Below are 25,161 nucleotides of genomic sequence, written 5' to 3'. Positions count from 1 at the left end.
TCCCCAGCTTGGATGAGTAGTACTCATACAAGATTGCAGACACTAAGCTCAACCACATCATGTGTCTCATAACTGGTACAAATACAATTAGACCTACAACTACTTTCTGTCTACCCTCACTCAGCCACATACCACCTCTATCTTAACAGCATGAACGTGCACTTGTACGGCAGCAGAAAAAAGTAAAGAAATAGTATGTAGGGTAGGTGGAGTAATCAAATTACACACCTATCGATTAGTGTCTCAGTTGTGCGACTGGATTCATGATTTCCTGTCAGAAAGGTCACAGTTCACGCTAACTGATGGGTAGTCATCGAGTGAAACACAAATGTTATCTGGGATCCCCAAGGAGGTGTTACAGGCTCTCTGCTGTTCTTAATCTACATAAATGATTCAGAAGAAAATCTTAAGACTGTTTGCAGGTGATGCTGTCATTTATGTAGTAACTCACTGTATACTACACCTACCACCCACAGCAGACATAAGCTGGGCCACTATGGCAAGCATAGTGCACGCTAACATTCAATTGGCACGCCCGCAACTACTAGAGGCAGCCAGCAGGGGTCACCAAACTACTGTCATCAGGTTCGCAATGCAGGCGCAGCACTACACTGGCAACACCTGGCATGGACAGCATCTCTGCAAGGGCAAGCACAGGCCTCCAGACCCTCAGTTATTGAAAAATGTACTACTTTCACTTCACAGCTATGTGTTTCCTCATGCTCCTAGTCAGAACAGTGTACTTCCAGTAAACTCGTAAGAAGACAAGTACGAATTATGAAGTGAATTAAAACAAGATATATGCATTTATAAGGTTTATAATTTAAGCAACAACCAGCCACAAGTATGGTCCAAAAAAGTTTATTTAACTCAAACCATTACCAGTTTCAAACTTCTTACAATCCTATCTTCAGCTGGCTCTTACAGTATTTCTTTCTTTCCTGTTCATGCTTCATTTTGTATTTGTTACTGGTGTGGTGCAATCCTGTATTGTGTCCTGTATGTGTGTAAAAGTGACAGTTGACTCTGAACAATAAAAAGTGTGAGGTCCTCTGCATGAGTACTAGAAAAATTCCAATAAATTTTCTATGGTAAACAATACAAATTTAAATGTTCTCAGTTCAATTACAAATGTAGGGATTACAATTACAAACCTAAATTGGAACCATCACATAGATAATGTTGTGGGGAACGACTGCATTTTATTGGCAGAACATTTAGGAAGATGCAACAAATATAGGGAGGAGCTTGCCTACATTACACATGTCTGTTCACTTCTGAGTATTGCTGAATGGTATGGGATCCTTACCAGCTAAGCCTGATGGAGTGCATTGGAAAGCGTGCTGGGGTGGCAGGGGGTCATGGACAAAGCACCTTTTGCTGCGGTGAAATCTTTTCACAGAATTTTAATCACAAACTTCCTTCTCTGAATGTGAAAATATCTTCTTGTTTCCCTTCTACACAGGAAAAATAAACCATCATGATAAAATAAGATAAATTAGAGCTCACTCAGAAATATTTAGACGTTCATTTTTCCCAATGCTATTTGAGAGTGGAACAGTCGAGAAATAGTCTGAAAGTGTTTCTATGAACCATCTGTCAAGCATCCTGTGCCAAGTGTGGATTCCAAAGTAGTCACATAGGTGTAGATGAAATAGAATATGAAGTTCAGCAAACTCTCATAATGTGGTAGTAATTATTTGCAGTATTATGTAAGTGTTAATTTAATTATGGAGAAAAAGTTGTGTAAGTAACATGTCTACGAATAACTTTGACATGCTAAAGTGTATCATTATAGCTGGCTATGATATTAAGTTTTCCCATCACAGCACTCATTATAATACTTCCCATTACCTTCTTGATTTTACAATTCTCAAGAAAATTTTCCATGTTCTCTACTCAGTTATCTCATATATCCTTCATCTTTCATCTCGGTACTCTTCTGTTTTTCATGAATTTTACACGATTTGCCGACAGATTGCTGACTTCATTGGTCCAGTAGAGGACTCACAGTAAAGAGTTTTCATTACATATCTGCAGAGCTAACAGAAAAACTACTTCTTGAAAATCCACACATGTTCCACAACATCAAATAAAACCCAAATGATTCTTACTAACAAAACTGCTATGTTGTAACTACTCCATTAGACCAGTTGCAGTCAAGTGACCAGCAACAAAGACAAGTGTGCCAGTTTAAGAGTGTAGTGAAGTGAATTTAACTGTCAGCAAAAGTGCAAATATCACTATTTGCACATGTATTATCTTTTAGGAGCAGGCCAGTATACCTATCAAGTCTTTGCCTAATTTTGTGAAACAAGTTAGATTATTTGCTTGACATTACACATGCCAATGCAATTCAGTTAATGAAAATAAATGAAGACAGAATCTTCTTACAGTGAAAGAGTGTCAGGTCAGCCTGGTCATTTAGCTGGGTTGGACAAAAAGTGGCTAATAAAGAGGAAAGGTCATGTCTCAGAACTACTGAGGGAGAGAAGTGATGTGCTAAATGCTTTTCCATACCAACTCCTTCGATGTCATTTTATGAACCATTGAAAAATGACTCATCTTCTGATTCTAATAAAAATGACATGCATTTATATGAACATTTCCCAACTGTGATCAAAAACATACACACTGGAACCAGCAAAAATAACTATGCAGAAAAATTTTTCTACATCAAAATCAGTAATAGTGCTAGATATGAGATCCATTCAAATCAAACTTGGTCAGTGTGCCAACCTTTGCTTTACACATAAGGTGGCACCACGTAACTGCAGGTATGGTGGTGCCTTCTATTGGTAGAGAGATTGATGTGCACACACCGTTTGATATTGGGTTGCGCCAGTGAGGTTTCACGCTGAAGAGAATGTGGTCACACATGGTATCGCCCACTACTGAACATGCAGGTGAGTTAGCAGGAACAACGGAGAGCGATTCGATTTTTGGCGGCGGAGGGAGTTGGAGGCCGTGAAATGTATCAAAGGATAAAGGCTGTGTTCAGTGAGTACAGACCGAGTCATTCAAGTATTGTGGAATGGCGCAAACGATTCCTTGAGGGGCGCAAGTCACTGGAAGACGATGCTTATCCTGGACAGGCTCATTGTGTCATCACACCAGAAATGGTTGTGGAAGTGATTGCTTTAGTCTTGGACAACCGCAGAATCACCGTGGATGAGCTGCATCGGTTACTGGATATTACTGTGAGCACCGCCCACACCATAATGCATCAACACTAGAAATTTCAAAAAATCTGTGTGCAGTGGATTCCCCACCAACTGACTGCTGAACAGAGCAATACTTGAATGGTGCTGTCTTTGAGTCATCTGCAATGTTATCATGAGGAGGAATACGGCTTTCTGTCACATATTTTCACAGCTGACGAAACATGGTGACACCATTTTGAACCAGAAAGCAAGTGTCAGAGCAAGCAGTGGAAACATGTGGCTTCATCACCTCTGAAGAAATCAATGGCTGTGCACAGCAGTTCTAGTAAGGTCGTGATATACTGTTTTGACCACAAGGGCTCATTACTTGTCGACTTCCTGGAACGGGGAACCACCATCAATGCCCAGCGTTATCAAGCCACTTTACAGAACCTTATAAGAGCCATCAAGTCAAAATGCCGAAGCATGTTGTCCAATGGCGTTATCCTCCTGCATTATAATGCCTGCCCACACACGACCAATGCAGTGAAGATGACACTGTAGCAATTTTGGTGAGAAATGCTGGAACATCCACCGTGCAGTCCCGACATTTCACCATGTGACTTTCATGTGTTTGGACCTCTAAAACAAGTTATTCGTGGACATCGATTCACAATGGATGACGGAGTGTGTGAGTGGGTCCAGGCCTGTATCCGACAGCTACCTACTAGTTTCTTCAAGGATGGAATCTTGCTAGTGTCACAATGGTATAAATGTGCCAACAGTTTTGGCGACTATTTTTGAGTATGTGTACCACGTATAACTACATTTTTGAGTTAATGAAATTGTTATCATTACTTTACACTAACGACTGGGTTTCATTTGAATGCCCCTTATAGATGTCAGGTAAGTATGTAAGATTCAGTGTTTATTCTTGAAGATACCATCGAGACACTTGGATATAATACTGATGGATAACCTGTAAGTAAGTCCTCAATTTGAAGAATTCATACGGAAAAATGGAAAGAGTATGCAGAAGCTATAAAACTAATTTTCAAAATGAGATACCCGATGTGATTGTTGGCCGGGTCAGCATACTGTTGCCTGCTTGACATGATTGGAAATCAACACAAGAACATCATCTGACAGTTATTTCATATGAAAATAATGGGCAACATATCGCTGTGCCAAGGTTGTAGGACTCTTCAGGATGCGGACAGGTAAAAGCCATTTAGGACACGATTGTAGACTGGTATCTCTAACATAAGTGTAATTTCTTTGCTGTGATATTACGGCTTCTAATATAGGTCATATCAATGGTGCCTGTGTGCTTCTTGGACAAAAGCTTAATGGAAATCTGCTAATTTTTGCTTGCTGCCACCACTTACAAGAAATGGTCTTAAAACACATGTTCAAAGTAAAAATCAGTCAAGTGACAACAAATCCAGATCTTCCATTGTTCAAAAAGTTCCAAGATAACTGGAAAAGTACCAATGCAGATAAAATACAAGCTTGTATTCCACCTGACTCTTTCCGAAATTGGCAATCTGCTTGAATTTTGCCGAACTGAACTGACCAAAAAGTAGTCAGAGACAACTATCGAGATTTAGTACAGCTTTCTGTGACATTTTTAGATGGAGATAAACATCCAGGTGCCACGCACCAAGCACAATGGATGGCAAGAGCTATTTATTTCCTAAAAATATCATTGCTTTGTTCTCTCTTTACAATTACGAGCAAGGATAAGGAAGGACTGTCAGATGTTTTGCCTATTCACTGTGACATCCTATGACAAGCCAAAACTCCAATGTAATTTGGCAGTAAAAGCACCCTACCATGATTTGTACTTTTTAAGTCGATGAAGGCAACATCATCATCATCATCATCATTTAAGACTGGTTATGCCTTTCAGCGTTCAGTCTGGAGCATAGCCCCCCCCTTATAAAATTCCTCCATGATCCCCTATTCAGTGCTAACATTGGTGCCTCTTCTGATGTTAAACCTATTACTTCAAAATCATTCTTAACCGAATCCAGGTACCTTCTCCTTGGTCTGCCCCGACTCCTTCTACCCTATACTGCTGAACCCATGAGTCTCTTGGGTAATCTTGCTTCTCCCATGCATGTAACATGACCCCACCATCTAAGCCTGTTCGCCCTGACTGCTACATCTATAGAGTTCATTCCCAGTTTTTCTTTGATTTCCTCATTGTGGACATCCTCCTGCCATTGTTCCCATCTACTAGTACCTGCAATCATCCTAGCTACTTTCATATCCGTAACCTCAACCTTGTTGATAAGGTAACCTGAATCCACCCAGCTTTCGCTCCCATACAACAAAATTGGTCGAAAGATTGAACGGTGCACAGATAACTTAGTCTTGGTACTGACTTCCTTCTTGCAGAAGAGAGTAGATCGTAGCTGAGTGCTCACTGCATTAGCTTTGCTACACCTCGCTTCCAGTTCTTCCACTATGTTGCCATCCTGTGAGAATATGCATCCTAAGTACTTGAAACCGTCCACCTATTCTAACTTTGTTCCTCCTATTTGGCACTCAATCCATTTATATTTCTTTCCCACTGACATTACTTTCGTTTTGGAGATGCTAATTTTCATACCACAGTCCTTACATTTCTGATCTAGTTCTGAAATATTACTTTGCAAACTTTCAATCGAATCTGCCATCACAACTAAGTCATCCGCACATGCAAGACTGCTTATTTTGTGTTCACATATCTTAATCTCACCCAGCCAGTCTATTGTTTTCAACATATGATCCATAAATAATATGAACAACAATGGAGACAGGTTGCAGCCTTGTCTTACCCCTGAAACTACTCTGAACCATGAACTCAATTTACCGTCAACTCTAACTGCTGCCAGACTATCCATGTAAAGACCTTTAATTGCTTGCAAAAGTTTGCCTCCTATTCCATAATCTCGTAGAACAGACAATAACTTCCTCCTAGGAACCCGGTCATATGCCTTTTCTAGATCTATAAAGCATAGATACAATTCCCTGTTCCACTCATAACACTTCTCCATTATTTGCCATAAGCTAAAGATATGGTCCTGACAACCTCTAAGAGGCCTAAACCCACACTGATTTTCATCCAATTGGTCCTCAACTAATACTCGCACTTTCCTTTCAACAATACCTGAGAAGATTTTACCCACAACGCTGATTAAAGAGATACCTCTGTAGTTGTTACAATCTTTTCTGTTTCCATGTTTAAAGATTGGTGTGATTACTGCTTTTGTCCAGTCTGATGGGACCTGTCCCAACTCCCAGGCCAATTCAATTATCCTGTGTAGCCATTTAAGACCTGACATTCCACATTCCACAGTCGCCGAAAGCTTATCCAAAAATTAATAAAGGCATCCCCACAGCAGCTTTACAGAGGATAAGGCAGCATTTATGTATTTGACTGCTCAAGTTTCTGTCTTGTCACTGTCTTACAATGATATGGATCTAGAAACTACAGTAAAAGGAAGAACTTTTCAGCTCACTGTGTGGTAAGTTAAATAAGTACATACAGAAGTTGTTTCTTTAGTTTTCTGTTTACACCACAGTTTTGGTAACTCACTTTCTCTTTTTTAATTACAGAGAAATTGGTAACTCACTTTCTCTTTTTTAATTACAGAGAAAAACATCTATGACTTCATTTCACTCAGCAGCTAGATGGTGTCCAATTGTCTTAAAATTGATGACAGTTTTTTTCCATGAATGTCTCCCATGGTCAAATAATGCTTCTTTACAAGAAGCAACAAAGAAAGTTTAAAAGCTGAGGGCAGTGGACAACACAGCTGAAAGAGGGATCAAGCTGATGCAAGACTTTCACAGTTTAAACACACAAAAGCAATTTTCGTTACATTACATGCAAGAACACCAAAAGATTATCCTGACTGCAGAAAGCAAACTTCAATAAGAAAATTTAAGGAATAATGTTTCTACAAGTATATACACACATTTTTTTACAGCGTATAAACACGATTTGGGTATACTGGTGTTTTATTTACAAAATAAACATTAAGTTTTAAAATCATTCCATTCTCACCCATTACAAATTTTCATGTCTCATGTCTGGTATCAAGTCAGCACGTATTATCATAGTCGCAATAATATTTAGTATGTGAGTTATTAAAGTCAATCAGAAACCACACACATCTTTTCATTACAAAATTGACAATACTTTGATGCATCAGGACGTGTCCTATCAACTGATCCCCTCTTTTATTCAGGTTGTGCCACAAATTTCTTTTTGCCTCCAGCCGATTCAGTACCTCTTTATTAGTCATTTTGTCTATCAATATAAAATCTTCAGTATTATGAAAAGGAAAGTTGCCACTCACCATATAGTGGAGACACTGTGTCACAGATAGGCACAATAAAAAGACTGTTACAAATAAGCTTTTGGCCAGCTAGACCTTCGTCAAACATAGACAACAGACACTGAGAGTGGCTTCCATTGCCACAGACTGTGTGTGTGTGTTTGTTTTTGATGAAGACCTAGCTGGCTGAAAGCTTATTTGTGACTGTATTTTTGTTGTGTCTATCTGCAACTCATCCGCTGTATGGCGAGTGGCAATTTTCCTTTTCATAATATTGTAACATTCCAACCTGGATTTTCCATTGGTTAATATAAAATCTTCAGCATTCTTCTGTAGCACCACATTTCAAAAGCTTTTATTCTCTTCTCACCTGAACCATTTATTGTCCTTGTTTCACTTCAATATAAGGCTATACTCAAGACAAATAACTTCAGAAAATACTTCTTAAACCTTAACTTCATTTTAGATGCAAACAAATTCCTCTTTTTCAGAAATGCTTTTCTTGCAAGTGCCAATCTACATTACATCCTCTCTAGTTTAGCCATTATCAGTTATTTTATGGCCCAAACAGCAAAAATCATCTCTATTTTTTAGTTCCTCACTTCCTAATATAATTCTCGCAGTACCATCTCATTTCATTAGACTAGAATAGAAGAGTTAAGGTCTTTCTCCAGGATAAGAGCACACAAAAGAATGGCCTACCTCAAAGCAGTATGCTCATTTCTATGGCTTTTAATGTTTGCACCAATTACCAGCCCACTGCAGCAGAACACTCCACACATTTCACTTATGTTGACGATACAGCAGTGGCTGCTCAAGGGGATGGTCTGAAGAAAAAAAGTTGACTTCATCATTGGATACACTTGAACTTTACTATGAGGTCAGTCAGCTGAAACCAAATTCCAACACAATTCTGGCTACAAATCTATGTTTGCCTTTCTTTAACCTATGTTCTAAGGTAAGTCGCAGGTTCAGTATGGCCTCACATGTTCCTACATTGCTCCGGAATTCATCAGATTTTTCCTGAGGTCGGCTTTTACCAGTTTTTCCTCTCTTCTGTAAATAATTCATGACAGTATTTTGAAACCATGACTTACTGAAATTATAGTTTGGTAACATTCATACCTGCCAACAATTTTTTAAGGAACTGGTTTTATTACAGTCTTCTAGGCTGAGGGTATTTTGACTATCTCACATATCTTGCAAACCAGGTGGAATGGTCTTGTCATGGCTAAGTCTTCGAAGTATCTCAATAATTCTGAGAGAATACTCCAAGAGCATTTTCAGTCCTCTGTCAAATTCTTCTCACAGTATCCTGCTTACCATCTCATCTTCATTTATGTCTGTTTCTAATTGTATAGCACTGTCTTCAAGTTGATTTCCCCAATCTTCCCAGTGGGGATCACGATGGCCTAAGCATCACCTAATACTTCTGCCCCATTTGATGTTACTATGGTAACTGAGTAGCTATTGCAAAATTACTGTTGATTGCCATGGCAGTACTATCCAGATAGTGCTGTTCACCAGCACCAAGAATGCCTTCTGAGGAGGCCACACCTTCCAGAAACCTACATATAAGCTGACCTGGGCCAATTGTAATTCTATCGCATTACTGATGCAGTGAAAGTGTGCACTGGTTGATCTATTGGTTCTGTTCTTGTTATGGATTTGCTTTATAAGTGTATGCTCTTCGAACTCTGTTAATAACTGGTTAGACTCTGACACTGCACAAACTGGGCTTTGCTTGGACTGCTTTCCTAAAGAATATAACTTTCTTTCATGATTCTTAAATCAAGTGTTTGCTAAGATTAAATTATGGTATGTGGAAAATTCTACCCTTTCATTCCTTTTTCCCAGTCCATGTTCTTTTCTTACAGTTCCTTCTCTTCCTTTTTATGCTACTGATTTCCAGTTTCCCAACACAATTAAATATTCATCTCTCTAATTATCTGAATAATTTATTTCACCTCATCACATATTTTTTTAAAAATTTCTTCATCATCTGTGGAGCTAGAGAGCATACAAACTGGCACTATTGGGGTGGGAGTTGGCTTTGTGGTTACCTTTGTTATGATAGTATGGTTTTTATAGTAGCTTATCTGCCATCCTATTTTCTTATTAATTATTAGCAATCTTAACATTCAAACAACAAAGTGACAGAACACTTGTGATAAAAAATATGTATTTCTACCATTTAAGTGTTTTCAGAATGCCTATGTAGCATCAGGAATATTCTTGTTTTAGTGAGTGAAAGTGCAATCCACTCACAACTTAAAATACTCAATGATTTCATTTCGTGAGGAAGGGGCGAACAGGATTTCTTATACAGCATTAATTTTCTTTTAATTTACTAAGAAAAATTAATGATGAGTGACAACTTACCTCAGAAGTCTAATGCAAATAAGACAATATTTATGGCAAGCTTCACTGTTTTCGTTTTCTAGTCTTCGAAATAAAGCTGCCCACAGTCTTTCAAGAGTCTCCTTATCATTTTCATGGAAACTATATGTTTGACTGTGCTGCAAAATATACATAAACATTACACTGTAGCTAGAAGCATTTCATATTACTTACAACTGTGATGTTAAAGAACGGAACATAACCCTGGATTCTCAGTAATTCATTGAGTCTACACCTATTGTATCATGAAATTCTTAGAACACAAGGCACAAAGTTTATCCTAAAAATCAACAGCATTATTTTCCTTACAACTTGTCAGGGCAAAATATTATCTCTGTTTCTTCATTAACCCTCAAGCAATTGCACCGTTTTATAACACAAGCAGGCAGGTGGTGTACTTTGTACATATGTCAAGAATAGCTGTCTATTATGTTACCAAGATAAAATGTATGAGCAATAAAACAGTTTCACCTTAGTTTAATTGAACAACAATAAAATAAACTTACATTATATAAGCTAAGTCAGTGTTTAATTAAACAATAATAAAATAAACTTTCATTATATCAGTATATTGCCTTGTAGAAGTGTTACCTCACAGCAATGACTCACTCAAAGCACCAAACAGCACAGTTGCTTCAGATACCACCTATATACTTATTCGAGTGTTAATTACCTTGAAGACAACTGCTTCATATTGGGTTAGTGCTGCTAGCTCAGAATCTGGGTCACTTTCACACATGGATTGTACATTTTTTCTCACCTAGCTCGCTGTTTATTTTATATTACTGCAACTCTCTTGGAAGTGTGACACCACAACTTATCACAGTGTTAGCTGAAGCAATAGTGAACGAATAACTAGGGGCTCGCAATTTCAGAACAGCATTGAAACTGTATGAGTCAATGTTAATTGTGGCTGGCACGCTTTACACACAGGCACACCCGCTCGAGGGTTAAATCCCGAATATCAGTTATTGTACTGTAGAGGCCAAAATTACTGGCACATACAATAAAGCACAATTTAATTCCAACACTCTTTATTACCATGCCTTTTGTTTACCTGTCCACCACTCTCAAGCAACTTCTGATAAAAATCCAAGTTGAAGAGACTCTAGTTTTGCTTGATGATGTGTTGCCAACTAAGATTGTTATGACTTGCAATTCTGGCCTGCTCTGAAGAGCACTTGATGTTACACTTTTATTGGTTCTTACATTTAATAGAGAAGTTTTATTCTAGCACAACTGAGATCACACAAGATCTTTACATAGAAACTAACTGACAATATATTTATTTTGACATTATCTCTCACTAGTATGGAAGAGAGTACTATACCTACTTTGCTCAACAAAGCTTTTAGATCACCAAGAGAATTGCAATCTCAAATGGCAAGAGATCTGTATTTTTCCTTTACCAACATTAAACTCCTTAAATTTTTAACAGTATTGCAGCTAATCCAAAATTCACACTCATTTACAGTTGGCATTGGAATACTTTCATTTCTCAGAATACTTTCATTTATTTATTTTACATTGCATTATCTAATATTCTACATTAGAACATATTTTCTGTCTACAATTACACCAAGTTGACAAAAGTCATTGGATAGCAATATGAACATGTACAGATGGTTGTAGTATCACACACACAAGGTATAGAAGGGTAGTCCATTGGTGCAGCTGTCATTTGTACTCAGGTGATTCACATGAAAAGATTTCCAATGCAATTATGGCCATTTGATGGAATTAACAGACTTTGAATGCAGAATGGTAGTTGGAGATAAATGCATAGGGCATTCCATTTTGGGAATAATCAGGAAATTCAATATTCCAAGATCCATAGTGTCAAGAGTGTGCTGAGAATACCAAATTTCATGCATTACCTCTCACCACGGACATCACAGTGGCCAATGGCCTTCAATTAATGACTGAGAGCAGCAGGTTTTGCATAGAGTTGTCAGTGCTAACAAACAAGCAACATTGGTGAAATAACAGCAGAAATCAGTGTGGGATGTACAACGAAAGTATCCATTATGACAGTACAGCATTATTTGGCATTAATGGGCAATGGCAGTAGACCACCGATGTAAGTGTCCTTGCTAACAGCATGACATTGCCAGCAGCACCTCTCCTGGGCTCATGACCATATCAGTTGGACCACAGATGGCTGGAAAACCGTGACCTGGTCAGATGAGTCCTGTTTTCAGTTGGTAAGAGCTGTTGGTAGGGTTCAAGTGTGGTGTAGACCCCATGAAGCCATAGACCCAAGTTATCAACAAGGCACTGTACACGCTGATGGTGGCTCCATAATGGTGTGAGCTGTTTTCATGGAACACTGACTGGAAATGGTTATGTTCAGCTACTTTGAGACCATTTCCAGCCATTCACGGACTTCACGTCCCCAAACAATGATGGAATTTTTATGGATGTCAATGCACCATGTTACTGGGCCATAACTATTCGCGACTGGTTTGAAGAACACCCTGGACAATTAGGGCGAATGGTCTAGCCACCAAGATTGCCCAACATGAGTACCATCCAACACCCAACATGAGTCCCATCGAACACTTACAGGACATAATCTAGAGGTCAGTTTGTGCAAAAATTCTACACCAGCAACACTTTCACAATTATTGACAGCTATAGAGGCAGCATGACTCAATATCTACATCCATACTCTGCAAGCCACCATGAGATGCATGGCAGAGGGTACATCCCATTGTACCAATTATTAGGTTTTATTCCTGTTCCATTCACATATAGAGCATGAGAAGAATGACTGCTTGAATGCCTCTGTGCATGCAGTAATTAGTCTAATCTGCAGCTGCAGGGAACTTCCAACGACTAGTTGAGTCTATGCCATATCAAGTTGCTGCACTACACCAGCCAGAAGAAGCTCTAGTGTTTTGTAACCCCAGTGTACGCTTCTACACTCACTTTAAGTTAAATAATAACAACACTACAATTACAAATACAACAAAAATTACTATTACCACAGAACTACTAATACTACCAATGTCACTATCTATATTACTGCTTCTATATTTACATATGTCTAGCTTCACAATTATTATTTCTGTTGTTATTATTATGTATAACGACATCGATGAAAGGAGATAATGCAGCATGCAAAAGGGAATACAGGCTTCTACGAATGAGACTGACAGGAAGAGCAAACTGCAAAGCAAGAACGGACAGCTGAAAAATGCAAGGTGATACAAGCATGCATGATTAGGTGAAAAATAGACATGTAGGAAAATTAGCAATCTTAGATGAAAAGAGAAGCAGCTCTGTGAATATCAAGAGCTCAGGTGGTAAGCAAAGAAGGGAAAGGCATACACAGAAGGAGTGAGTAAGGGAAATGAACTTGAAGACTAATGTTGTGGAAAGGAATGAGGAAGTAGAGGAAGATGAGATGGAAGACCTGATACTGTGAGAATAATTTGACTGAGCACTAAAATACCTGTTTCAAAGCAAGTCCCCTGGAGTAGCCAAAATTCCCTTAGAAGTATTGAGGTCGTTGGGAGAAACAGCCAGTATGGAGGATGCAATACAGAAGACAGATTTCAATTCATGGTACTAACAGTATTTTTTTCCATCATTGAAGAACTAGAACGGGGACCATTCAGCCAAATATTGCCAACTGAGGAGCTACTGGAATGATAAGTAGTGGCTTCCAGGTCTGCAAAACTGACAACAGCCAGGAGGGTGGTGTGCTGACCCTATATCCTTCCAGAACACATCCACATGATGCCAGATGGCAAACGATGACACAGCGATCAGTTGCTCCCTATCGACCCGACCAACGCCAGAGTGGCAGGGCATTTTTGGTGAACCAGCCATAACAGAACTATTCCACACGGTGTGCAAAATATGTAGACAAAATACCTGCACATTTCAGGAGGTATGTAGCTCCATAAAAAGTAGGTGCTGACAGGTAAGAATATTACTGAGTCATTTAGTTTAAAAAGTCATGGTTGCAAAATACTCCCAGATTATTTACAAAAGAATGGTAACACTGGTAGAAGCTGACCTTGGGGAAGATCAGTTTGGGTTCTGAAAAAATTTACAAACATATGATCCTAAAACTTATCTTAGAAGACAGATTGAAGGAGGACAAATTTTTGTCTGCAGCATTTCTAGATTCAGAGACAGCCTTTGGTAATTTTGACTGGAATACACTCTTCAAAATTCCAAAGGTAGCAGGGCTAAAATATAGGAAGTGAAAAGCTATCTACAACTAGTACAGAAACCAGACTGCAGTTGTAAGAGTTGAAGGGCATGATTGACAAGCAGTAGTTGAAAAGGGAGTGAGACAGGGTTGTGGCATATCCCCGATATTACAATGAGCAGGCAGTACAGGAAACTAATGTGAATTTTTTTTTTGGAAAGGGGATTAATGTTCAGGGATAAGAAATAAAGACTTGTGATGTTTATTGATGCCATGGGAGATATAACAGGAAATATGATACTGTGGGTATGGCAAACGTCCATAGATTCACAGTGTCAAAAGACATCAAAGGACTTGGAAGTGCAGTTGAATGGAATGCATAATGACTTAAAAAGAGGTTATAAAATGAACATCAATGAAAGTAAAGGATGGGTACTGGAAGGCAGTCAAATTGAATTAGACAATGCCAACACAAACATATTAGGAAATGAGACACTAAAAGAAGTAGATGAGTTCTGCTTTTTTGAGTAACAGAATAACTTGTGATGACCGAAGTAGAGGGCGTATAAAATGCAGACTGGCAATAAAAAGAAAAGCACTCCTGAAAATGAGAAATTTACAAAAATACATTTCGTGTTAGGAATTCTTTCCTGGTGGTATTTATCTAGAGTGTACCTTTGCATGGTCATTAAGCATTGTAGACAGGATTTTTTGAAATGTAATGCTACAGAATAAAAGTTGAAAATTAGATGGGTAGATGGAATGACTAATGAGGTGTTACTAAATCAAATTGGAGAAAAAAGAAATCTGTGGCATGACTTGATTAAAAGAAGGGTTTGGTTGACAGGGCACACCCTGAGGTATCAAGGACTCATTAATTTGGTACTGGTATGAAGTGTGAGAGATAAAAATGGTAGAGGGAGACCAAGGCTTGAATACAGTAAGCAGGTTCACTCTAAAATTAGCTGGGTACGTGGCATAACTAATGAGGTGCTACTAAATCAAACTGGAGAAAAAAGAAATTTGTGGCACAACTTGATTAAAAGAAGGGTTTGGTTGACAGGACACACCCTGAAGTATGAAGGACTGATAATATTAGTCCATAGTATCACTGTATACCTTTTTAAGTATTGCACGACATCTAGTTTCCAAATCGGTTCTCAAGGTACCCTTCTCAAGAATCATTACACCATCAGCACAAACCACCAGACCTATGACTCAATGATTTTCTTGCAGCTATCCTAGGAATGTAATCAGCACATATCCCAGAACACAGGTCCACAAATGGATCCTTATGGGCAGCCTATGGAAATTTTTTCATACAAGTGTTGATCTGGAGGTGCAAGTCTTACCTCTGCATCCTGACAATAGTCCTTCAGACAGCTGTGTAGAGCTGTAGAAGAATCTAAATCACTTACACAATCAAAAAGCTCTCGTCACAGAGACCAAGTGGCATGGTGCAGTGGTTAGCACACTGGACTCGCATTTGGGAGAATGATAAGACAAATCTGCACCTGGCCATCCGATTTGGGTTATCCACAATTTCCTAAATTGCTCCACGCAAATGCCATAATGGGTGCTTTGAAAGGTCACGGCTGATTTCGTTCCCCATCCTTGAAACATTTCAAGCTTGTGCTCCATCTCTAATGACCTCAATGTTGATGGGATGTTAAACACTGATCTTCCTTCCTTTTCTCGTCACAAAGGTGGTCAAAACAAACCCAGCCATATCTGGCCACTGCGTATTTCTGTGAAGCGTTTCTTGCTAAAATTATTGCCTCTTTTACAGCATCCTTTGTTGACTTCCCCTTTTGAAGTCACTCTGATGACTGTTTCAATACAGCAGTCTGGTGGACAGCAATTTTTTAAGTAATTTTCCTAAAGCGCCTAATAGGTAGATTGGCCTAAAGGACCTAGAAGGTAGAGGATCTTAGTCCCATACTGTTGGCATTCTGCACTGTAGGAAACTTGCATTGCTCAGCTGGCAAAAGTGTGGACCAATTAGCAGATGAAGAGTCTGCATAACTTGGCCGGGAATGTCATCAGGACCCAAGGACTGACTTCTTTTTAGTTTCAATATTTCTTCCTTGACCTCCTACTCTATAAAAGGACAATCCACTCAATGGCTTATTCACATTTCTCTCCATTTTTATGAAGTTTACTATGTTTGGTGATATCAGCTGCTTCAGTATCACCTGAGATCAAAATAGGCCTACTCATTGAAAACTGAGTTGATTGTTGCTAATTCTCAGTCATACATCCACCTTCACCATTTAATATTGATAGCATAGATGGTGATTTTACATCCTGACACACAATTCTGATCATGTGCCTCAACAATCAAGACACTGATTCTGTGTCACAAATTGCTTCCTGCTACTCATTCCAACTTGTCACAAGATTTCTTGAAACTGCTGCCCTTGGTTCTTGTACCATTCAAGTCTCTGAGCAGTGTCATCCAGCATGTAACTGTTTCTGGTTCAATCTCCTTACTCTCTGACTTATTTCCTTGATCTTTGGTAGCCTTTGTTCGATGGAATTTGTCTTCTTGATTGAGTAGGTCCGATTTCCAGCTTTGCTTGCTATATTGTACTGCACTTACTAGCTCTTCTGTTTTGTACCTTTAACGTCACTAATATCTACAGACTACAAACAGAAAAAGTGATTTCTCATTTTGTTCTCAAGGTCTTTCTGCATGTTATACTGCATTTTGCCAGCTGTAATTTGCTTGGTGGGAATATGCCAAATCACAAATCCAAAGGTTTCAGGTTCATGATATCCCCAGGGTGTTTATCTATTGTTTATCACTTCTTTCATTTCTGGCAACATTTGCTGATGTGAAAAATGTTGAGTTGCACCACGGTTCGAAATTCATATTCAGTTGTATGTTCCCCTATAAATGGCTGAGTAAGTCTGTTCAAAGGTTGGAGTAAGCCAAAAACTTACCACTTCCAATAGGATCATACCCAGTAAAGCACTGTGGTGTTCAAAACAGTCTTTGGATTGATAACTGCTTTACCTTTTTTCTCTTCCACAGAATAATTTCTGTGAAAGTTCAGCTACTAACCCTTCTGGCCACACATTTGATAGCTACTGTGGAGTCTATGTTGGATTTTGCACCAGCTCTGCTTCCTACAATGGGAGATTTCCATCTTTATTGACAACATCCATGTTAAGCTCCATTATGATTTCCTGCAGTAGCATCCTCTTTTCGCTCTATACTACTCTGTGAAATAGTGGGGCTTTGTGTTCAAATTCATAGCATAAATTAGAAGTTTCCTTTCCCCAAGGCAAATAAGATATTTAAACTTCTCCATGTACCACATATGACACAGCCAAGATGAAAATATCTTGTTATAGTACTGCCGCCTCCTTGGGTGGCTAGAACCTTTTACATGGGTCATGTGTTCACTATATTATTGCAGTAAATTTATGCTGAATATAACATTTGAAGTCATTCATTTTTGACCCTGTGTGATGAACCAACGAATGCGCGGCATTTCAGAAAAATTGTGTCAGCTTTCATGAATGGCCCTTCCAGACACAAAATGTTGATTTTCAATTTCTCCCACAACTTTTTCAATGTTGTGCATGATGTGTTAACCTCTCATACCTTGTAATACCACCCTACATCTTGCAGTATACATACAGCAAAATTCTATGACCCTCACATACTGGACCAATGAAATCTATCACTTATGTACACACTGCTGAATTAAAAAAAAAAAAAAAAAATTACTTTCTGTGATGGCATGTTGTGCTGAAGTGAGTATGTTTGGCATATCAGTCACTGCTAATATTTGGTATTTGCAGACTCCATAATATTGCACAACCTGAGCAAATTCTGTTGATTACAGCACGAGTCTCGTAACACTAAACATATTCGGCACTTAAACTAAATAACTGTAGGAATATAATTATGATCAACCTGTTGTCCCCCATTGTAGCTAGCAGGGATCTGCTCATGAACTTTGCAGTCATATCTATAACAAACAAAAAATGAAACATAAAATTAAATTCCCACAAATAAACAACACACCGAATTGTAATTCCAAACCCAAAAGCTGCCCAAAACTGCCAACATCAAAACAACTCATTAACAAACCATCACAAACTCTTTCAGTATTGTTCTCACAAAAAGCACTCAAGAAGTCCAACGAATCACCAACACCACTCATAAACAATTTAAAAACATAAGCATCCAACACTAGACAGTGCCATCACATACACCACCATGCCCTTTGCAAGAATGCCCCATTTCAAGTGCCGTGCCACCATGACGTCACACAACAATACCCGTTTAAACATGGGTCAAAGCAGCAGACGAGTGGTATCGTCAACTTCAGTGAAAGCTCTTTTTCTTCTAGGAACTAAGAAAACTCTTGGTCTATGAGGTTCATCTCAGTCTTTATCCACAGTATCTTGTGTTGCCTCGGGTAGTGCTCTCTCGTTTGTCTTGCAGTTGCAGCCAATGTTCCTGAATTTATGTATTTGTACTCAAAGATCAAATACCTGCTGTTATTGTTAGTGATGTTGGTGCATTGTTTTCATAATATTCCTTCTCAGCCATCCATAATACTACAGTTATTTCTGCAATGATGATGCCTTGTACAATAACCCCTGACTGAAAGACTTGTTTCAAAGAATGTATCATGTTTGCAACAGCTCCAAATTTTTAAATTTCCTACTTTCTGTAATTATTTTCTGGTTCATAAACAATATCTATAAGGTCATGTTTGTAATGAATAGTTGCCACAAAAATATTAACATAAAACATATTTTTCTTGTTTCTATGAGCGTTCTCATTTGCTGTGGATTTGGTTTTTTGTATCTGTAGATATGTTTTTTGTCTGCCAAATGTACAACAATTGTTTTGTTAAACTGTTACAGTTTTTCATCAATATTCTGAGAGGTCACCATTTTGTAAAAATTACTATCTTCCCTGTTCTATCTCATTTCGCTTCTGAATAACAGTTACACTGAGACAAAAGTATATCATAAATTAGTAGACTTTGGGTTTTTCATCAATGCTTCCAGTTTATTAACAAACCTTCTGTCGATTATCAGGTCCTTGTTATGTGAATAGTCATCGTCATCATCTTCCTTTCAAGGATTAGGTTGTTGCCTGTTCCGAACTCACTCACAAACAAAATCATTCCCATCTTTTTTGAGGTCTTCCAATATCTCTTTTCCCATTGAGCTTGTAGTTTAGGATCTTCTGCAGAATTTTGTGACCTGACATTCTCACAAGGTGTTGTCTCCAATCTTCATGATATTTTTGAATTTTTTGATTCCTCCTCCCAAGGGACACTGCCTTACTGGAAGGGTTTGAAGTGTTCCATTTAGTTGAGTGCTGTGCCAGTGATGGCGTAGATACTGGCAGGGTTACCCCAGCCGGAGTGGTCTCGACTGAAGAGCCAGACAAAGAATCCACCACACAGGGTAAGGAGGGCTCTAGGGGCATTGTGAAGGCGGCTTCCTTAAGGGAGACAACCCGACAGAAAAATGAGGGAGGTCGCCATACCTAAAAGTGGCACCACAATTACGCGACTTAATTTGCACAGTGCTCGTAACTCAGACAGGGGATTGTAGATTAACTGGTAAACTCAGAAACAACCTTGGCTACACGACTGGATCAACTGGTGACAATCTGATCGGAACTATCACGGAACAAATTACAAATTGTTTCCACTAGGCCCTGATTTCAAGTCGTAGCCCGAAGCTATAACTACATAGACTCAAAGGATCCTAAAAGCTGGATTTCTGGAGATACGTAGGGACTTTACTGCACTCCTAGGGTACAAACAGAACTCCATAAACTACAATTCCTTATCTAATGATACTAAAGTTGAGCAATTATTTTCCACAAGCTTAACCGCAAACGAAACTAAATATTATAATTCGTATCGGCAACTGATTTAGAAAAAGACATATTCTCCTGGGGTACAACCGTCCGAGATATATATAAAATGTGACAGGTAACGATGCAACTAACACATTCCCTGAAACAAGCAACAAATTAGCGGAAGTTACCTTCTCCGCGAAGTCTTTCACAACTGTAGACGCCTCGTCGATGGATCCGCTCTCTAGTTTAAAAAGGGAATTATCATCCATGATACACGAAAGCAATATTTACGTATTTGAATATTTACACCATAACTTGTTGAGAAAACCAATAACAAGTACTACGAGCTGTCAAACATATAAACACAGCCTCAGGAAGAAGCTCCAAAAGATATCACACTTGACGAAACATCGATTATTAGGTGAAGACCATAAATATTTTTAGCCCTTTACAAAAGCGAAAGTTAATGTATATTTCCACTACTTCAGTTAACCCTAGTAATAAATTTTATATAACATTTTTTCTAACGTTTTCTGTAGACTAGATTGTTAAATACCCAGCAGAACATTCAAATAAAACACGAAGATACGAAAACACACAAAATTGCTGCTTTATATATAAACGTACCTTTGCAAAAACCATATAAAATTAAATAAAAAAAAACAATGCACGTGGAGTTCCGCAATAGTCAGATCTTACGCTCATTCTTTGTGTTAACAATCTATCAGAAGAAGTAACTAATCGAACCATTGTACTTTTCGCAGGCAAAACAAATGTCCTAATTAAACTGTGCAATGAAGATATCTTTCATGAATCAGTTTAAATTCAATACAAACGTTGACAATTTTTCAGAACTAAAAGGCTAATAATAAATTCTGAAAAAACAGTGACAGTTAACTTTCATACTGCACAGCAACTCCACCCTGCAACACCGATTTTAACATTGGGGGAAAAACTTTCTCATTAATGAGGGAGACAAAAATTTTAAGTGTGTGTATTCAGGAACACTTCAATATTGTAAACAATAGGTTAAATACAATCATACATGCTGTAAGAATCCTCCCAGAAAATACAAGCCATCCATCTGTGGCCACTGGGTACCAAGGCAGTATACTGTCATACAGGTGCACGGAATTGTCTTTTGTGGGAACTCTGTAACTAGCAGAGAAAGATTTAGATACAGATAAATAATGTTGAAATAATAAAACATGTTAAATACAGAGGCTCCTGTAGACCAGTATTTGTAAGTCCCAATATTCTGTTCTGTCCTTGTATATACATCTATGAAGCACTAAGGAAGAAATTAAAAGAAGAAAATATCTTCAGGTATAACTGTGATATTCACTTCTACGATATTGCACAGACTCATAACCTGCATCTCAATATTTTAAGTACAGACACTTGTGGAGGAGGGGTCTATCATGATGGCATTACGCTGTAAACTGACATATCATCCTATTGGACACAGATATCAAATTTACTTAAGTTCAAAGTGAAACTGTAATCATCTTATTCTTTTAATAAATATGTTATCACTATGCAACATGTTTTGATGTACCTCAGTACTGTGTTGAACAACAATTTGAATGTTGTGCTGTCAACTTAGAACTTGAAACTCAGTTCATCATAATATCTACAACTTACAGGGTACCTGTAGGAAACATTAAAAAGTTCCTCTCGCAGCTAGAGTTAGTTCTTATAAAACTTTATAGGAATAACAGCCAGATTATAGTATGTGGCGATTTTAGCAGTAATTTTCTTTCAAATAGTAACAGTCATAAACAACTGGAATCATTGTTGTCAATTTTCAATATACTCCTGATGGTCTCATTCCCAAAAGAGTATATGGGTAGAGCAAGACATCGATTGATAATCTGTTTCTCGATAATGGGATGAAGCGTACCAGGCAGGTATAATGAATGAGAAATTTAATTCATTCCTTGACTTATTTCTCAAACGTTTTGAAACCTGCTTTCCCCAAAGACAGATTAATATTAAATCAGCCTGTTGTGGAAGGAGAGAGAGGATGACAACTGGCATAAAAATATCATGTGCTAAGAAGTGAGACTTGTATATAGAACAAACGGCTATTACAAACCTGGCAGTTAAACTACATTACAAAAAATACTGTACAATTCTAACTTGTTTAATCAGGAAGGCCAAACAAATGCATTCTGCAGAAAAATTATCAAGTCAAACAATAAAGTAAAATCAATACTGAACATCATAAAAAGTAAGACAAATAGGAACATAATATCTAAACAAGTAGGTACTCCACAGTCCACTGGTAGTGGTTAAGAAAATAATAATCAAAAACTTGCAACCTCTGATTTTAATAACTTCTGTCTCACTGTAGCTGATAGCTGAAAGAACAGGGAACCGTAATAAATAGTTTCCCACAGAAGGTATAGAGCTACTAAATAACATGCAAATCACACCAAACACTTAATTTCAAAGCACGACTCCTAAAGAAATAGAAAAAAATCATAAAATTTGTTAAAAGCTCTGGATATTCTGGATACGATGAACTGTCAAATAGGATTTTTTTAAAAATGTGCAGACTTAATCAGTCACATATTATGATCTTGATGGAACATGCCAATGACCACTGGGACATTCCCGGACAGATTGAAACATGCAATAATGATGCTCATCCACAAAAGTTGGGCAAGGAATGTATTATCAGATTATGGGCCCATCTCTTTGCTGCCAGAGCTCTCAAAGGTGATTGAGAGAGTGGTGTATCATAGGATTTATGGCCATATGACACAAAATGGCACCTACACAGTTTGGCTTTTGTAAGGGATTCTCCACAGAGAGAGCTATATGTAGGCTAACAGATGAGACTACAAGTGAATTAAATCTCAGAAGGTATGCAACAGGGATCTTTCGTGACCTTGCTAAATCCTACGACTGTGTAGATCATAACACATTGCTAAAAAAAGCTTCCACACTATGGCATCAAAGACAAACTCTTACATGGCTCGAATCAAATATTGTCTGCAACCAATCATTCATAGAAATAAGGATTTGTATGATCAATAATTTTATATTATTTCACTTGACTTGTCCTATATTACTAGAACACCCTTTATACAATAAGTAGTCTACAGGACCAAGTAAAAAATCAAATAAAATCATCAAATACAGTTTTCGAAATCATAGTACAGTGTGTATAAATTGTATTTGCTATATCAAACCTGATTTGTCATATACAGTTTGTAGAAACTATGTATTGCGTTATTACTTACAGGACTAATAAAGAAATATAAATACAAATAAGTTCATTCATTCATCACAAGTTCTGTAGAACCTATTAGGGAGAAGATATTTCCTGGATGGGGAATGAGGTGATGTTTACATTAATAATGAAGAATAAACTCTTAGAAACTTAATCTGCATACTTCACACCATAAACAATTACTATACTATTCAGTATTACTTATGATTAGATCAACTTAATGCTACCCCAATTACTGAGCATGAAAGCTGCTACTTTGAATAGAATCTGGTGCTTCCTCATTTATACTGCTATTTCACTCCTACTGGCAGCTTAACATTTAAATGAATTTGCAACAATAACAATGTTAGCCACCCAAAGTGGAAGATACCTTTGTTAATGCTCCCATATTTTCTCCTTTCTGAGGATAATAAATTGACTATGTAGTGTTCAGTTTTGGTACGTTAACATAAAAGGTTTCATAAATGAAGTTATCGCATTTCAGAAGCTTATATTTATAAGAATACTTACATCTTTTCCTTTGTTTGAACAGTTTATGTCAGATAGGTCCAATTTGAAATTCTAGATTATGAATTCTTTTGTTTACTTATTTTATTTTATTTACTTATTACCAATCCCTTTAATCCATATTGAGATAATCCGCAAGGACGTGCAACAAGTCAGATTTACAAACATAGAGACTTAATGATCATAATAAACAAAATATAAACAATAGCAAAAGTGTAGCATAAACTGGTAAATAAGTTTAAAGTCTGAGGTGCAATTACTAGTATAGTTCAAGTAAGTTGACATAAGTACTGAAACTAACTTTTGGTACAATACAGACAAAAATATTCACACATTGTCTATCATAAACAAGTAAGGCAAATAATGATTAAGACATTAAAAATAAAGTCTCAAAACATAAAATACAAATGACAGCATTAATGTACAAAAACATGGTTTATTTATCTGCAGATACTGATTAAGACAGTCGAAGCACTTTCCCATATGGTATGTTCTTAATTTATACTTCAAGGTAGGCAAGTTATTTGTGTGAACTTTGATATGTGATGGTAGAGAGATGAAAATTTTTGTTATACTGTATAACATGTTATATGTCCTTAATGTTCTGTAGAAACTGAAATTTGTTGAATCTGAGTATGCCTGGTTAGGTGTAAGAGAGGGCCTGAAGGCCCTAATCTTGCCAGGTAAAATAAATGCATAAATAAATAAATAAATAAAATTTTTGTGGTAGAATAATGACACCTTAGACTTAGATTTTTAGATCCCTATGTAAATCATCTTTAGATCTCGTATTGTGATCAAGTTATGCACAATTAAATGTAGAAAGGGAATGGTTATTGAGGACAAAAATCTTAAAAGAAAAAAGTATTTCTGCAAGAATATCTTGGATGAACACTGCTCACAATTCTAACTGCTCTTCTTTATGCAACAAAGATTTCTTTGCCTAAAGGTTGAGTGCTCCAAAAAATTTCATCGTATGACATGACAGAGTGAAAATGGCCAAAACAAGCAGCGTAAGTGTAACTACACATAGATCATAAGTTGCCAAACTCAATCTTTTATTAGGATTAGAATATGTCCAGACCAGCTTGGCTTGTGAGCAACAATATTTTGGTTATCATAGTTCAGATGGATTACTTCAGCTTCTTGCAGGGCACATGAAAACGATATTATTGAGTTGTTTAAGTATTTAGTGTTACTGTATTTGACTTATACCAGCGTAAGGTGTAAAAAGTACAGTATTAAATTTATTTTACAGTTCACTGAGTGATCGAATTTCAAGCAAGACAGGAACAGGAACGATTAGCAAACAAGTTAACACAACAAACAGTAGACTTGCTTAACTTATATTTCTCCCAGTATACGAAGACTCATTACAAATAACACAGCAAGAATTAGAGTCCAGATCATACAACAGCACCTAGGTTGAGGCTCACTACACTAATCATGAACGAAGCCGTTGTAGTGCAGAAGCTCCAAGTGCAAGTAGGTTAGTGGCTGCCATCAGCCATATTATATCACAGAGATGG

General features: G+C 37.6%; 1 protein-coding gene across 1 annotated transcript in view; it reads right to left on the bottom strand.

The window, feature by feature from the left end:
* Positions 1-20,257, bottom strand: part of LOC126094944 (synembryn-A) — a 128,203-nt gene extending 107,946 nt beyond the window's left edge. The window contains exons 1-2 of the mRNA XM_049909595.1: positions 20,073-20,257; positions 9,857-9,993 (exon numbers count right to left, since the gene is read on the bottom strand). Of these exons, the coding sequence (XP_049765552.1) occupies positions 9,857-9,993; positions 20,073-20,153 (218 nt within the window). The 5' untranslated portion in view covers positions 20,154-20,257. The remainder of the gene's footprint in view (positions 1-9,856; positions 9,994-20,072) is intronic.
* Between the last annotated feature and the right edge of the window lie 4,904 nt (positions 20,258-25,161).

This window comes from Schistocerca cancellata, chromosome 8 (genome assembly GCF_023864275.1).
Source record: "Schistocerca cancellata isolate TAMUIC-IGC-003103 chromosome 8, iqSchCanc2.1, whole genome shotgun sequence".
Taxonomy (NCBI): Eukaryota; Metazoa; Arthropoda; class Insecta; order Orthoptera; family Acrididae; genus Schistocerca; species Schistocerca cancellata.
Note: the sequence above shows the minus strand (reverse complement) of the source record. Positions and strands in the feature narration are given on the sequence as shown.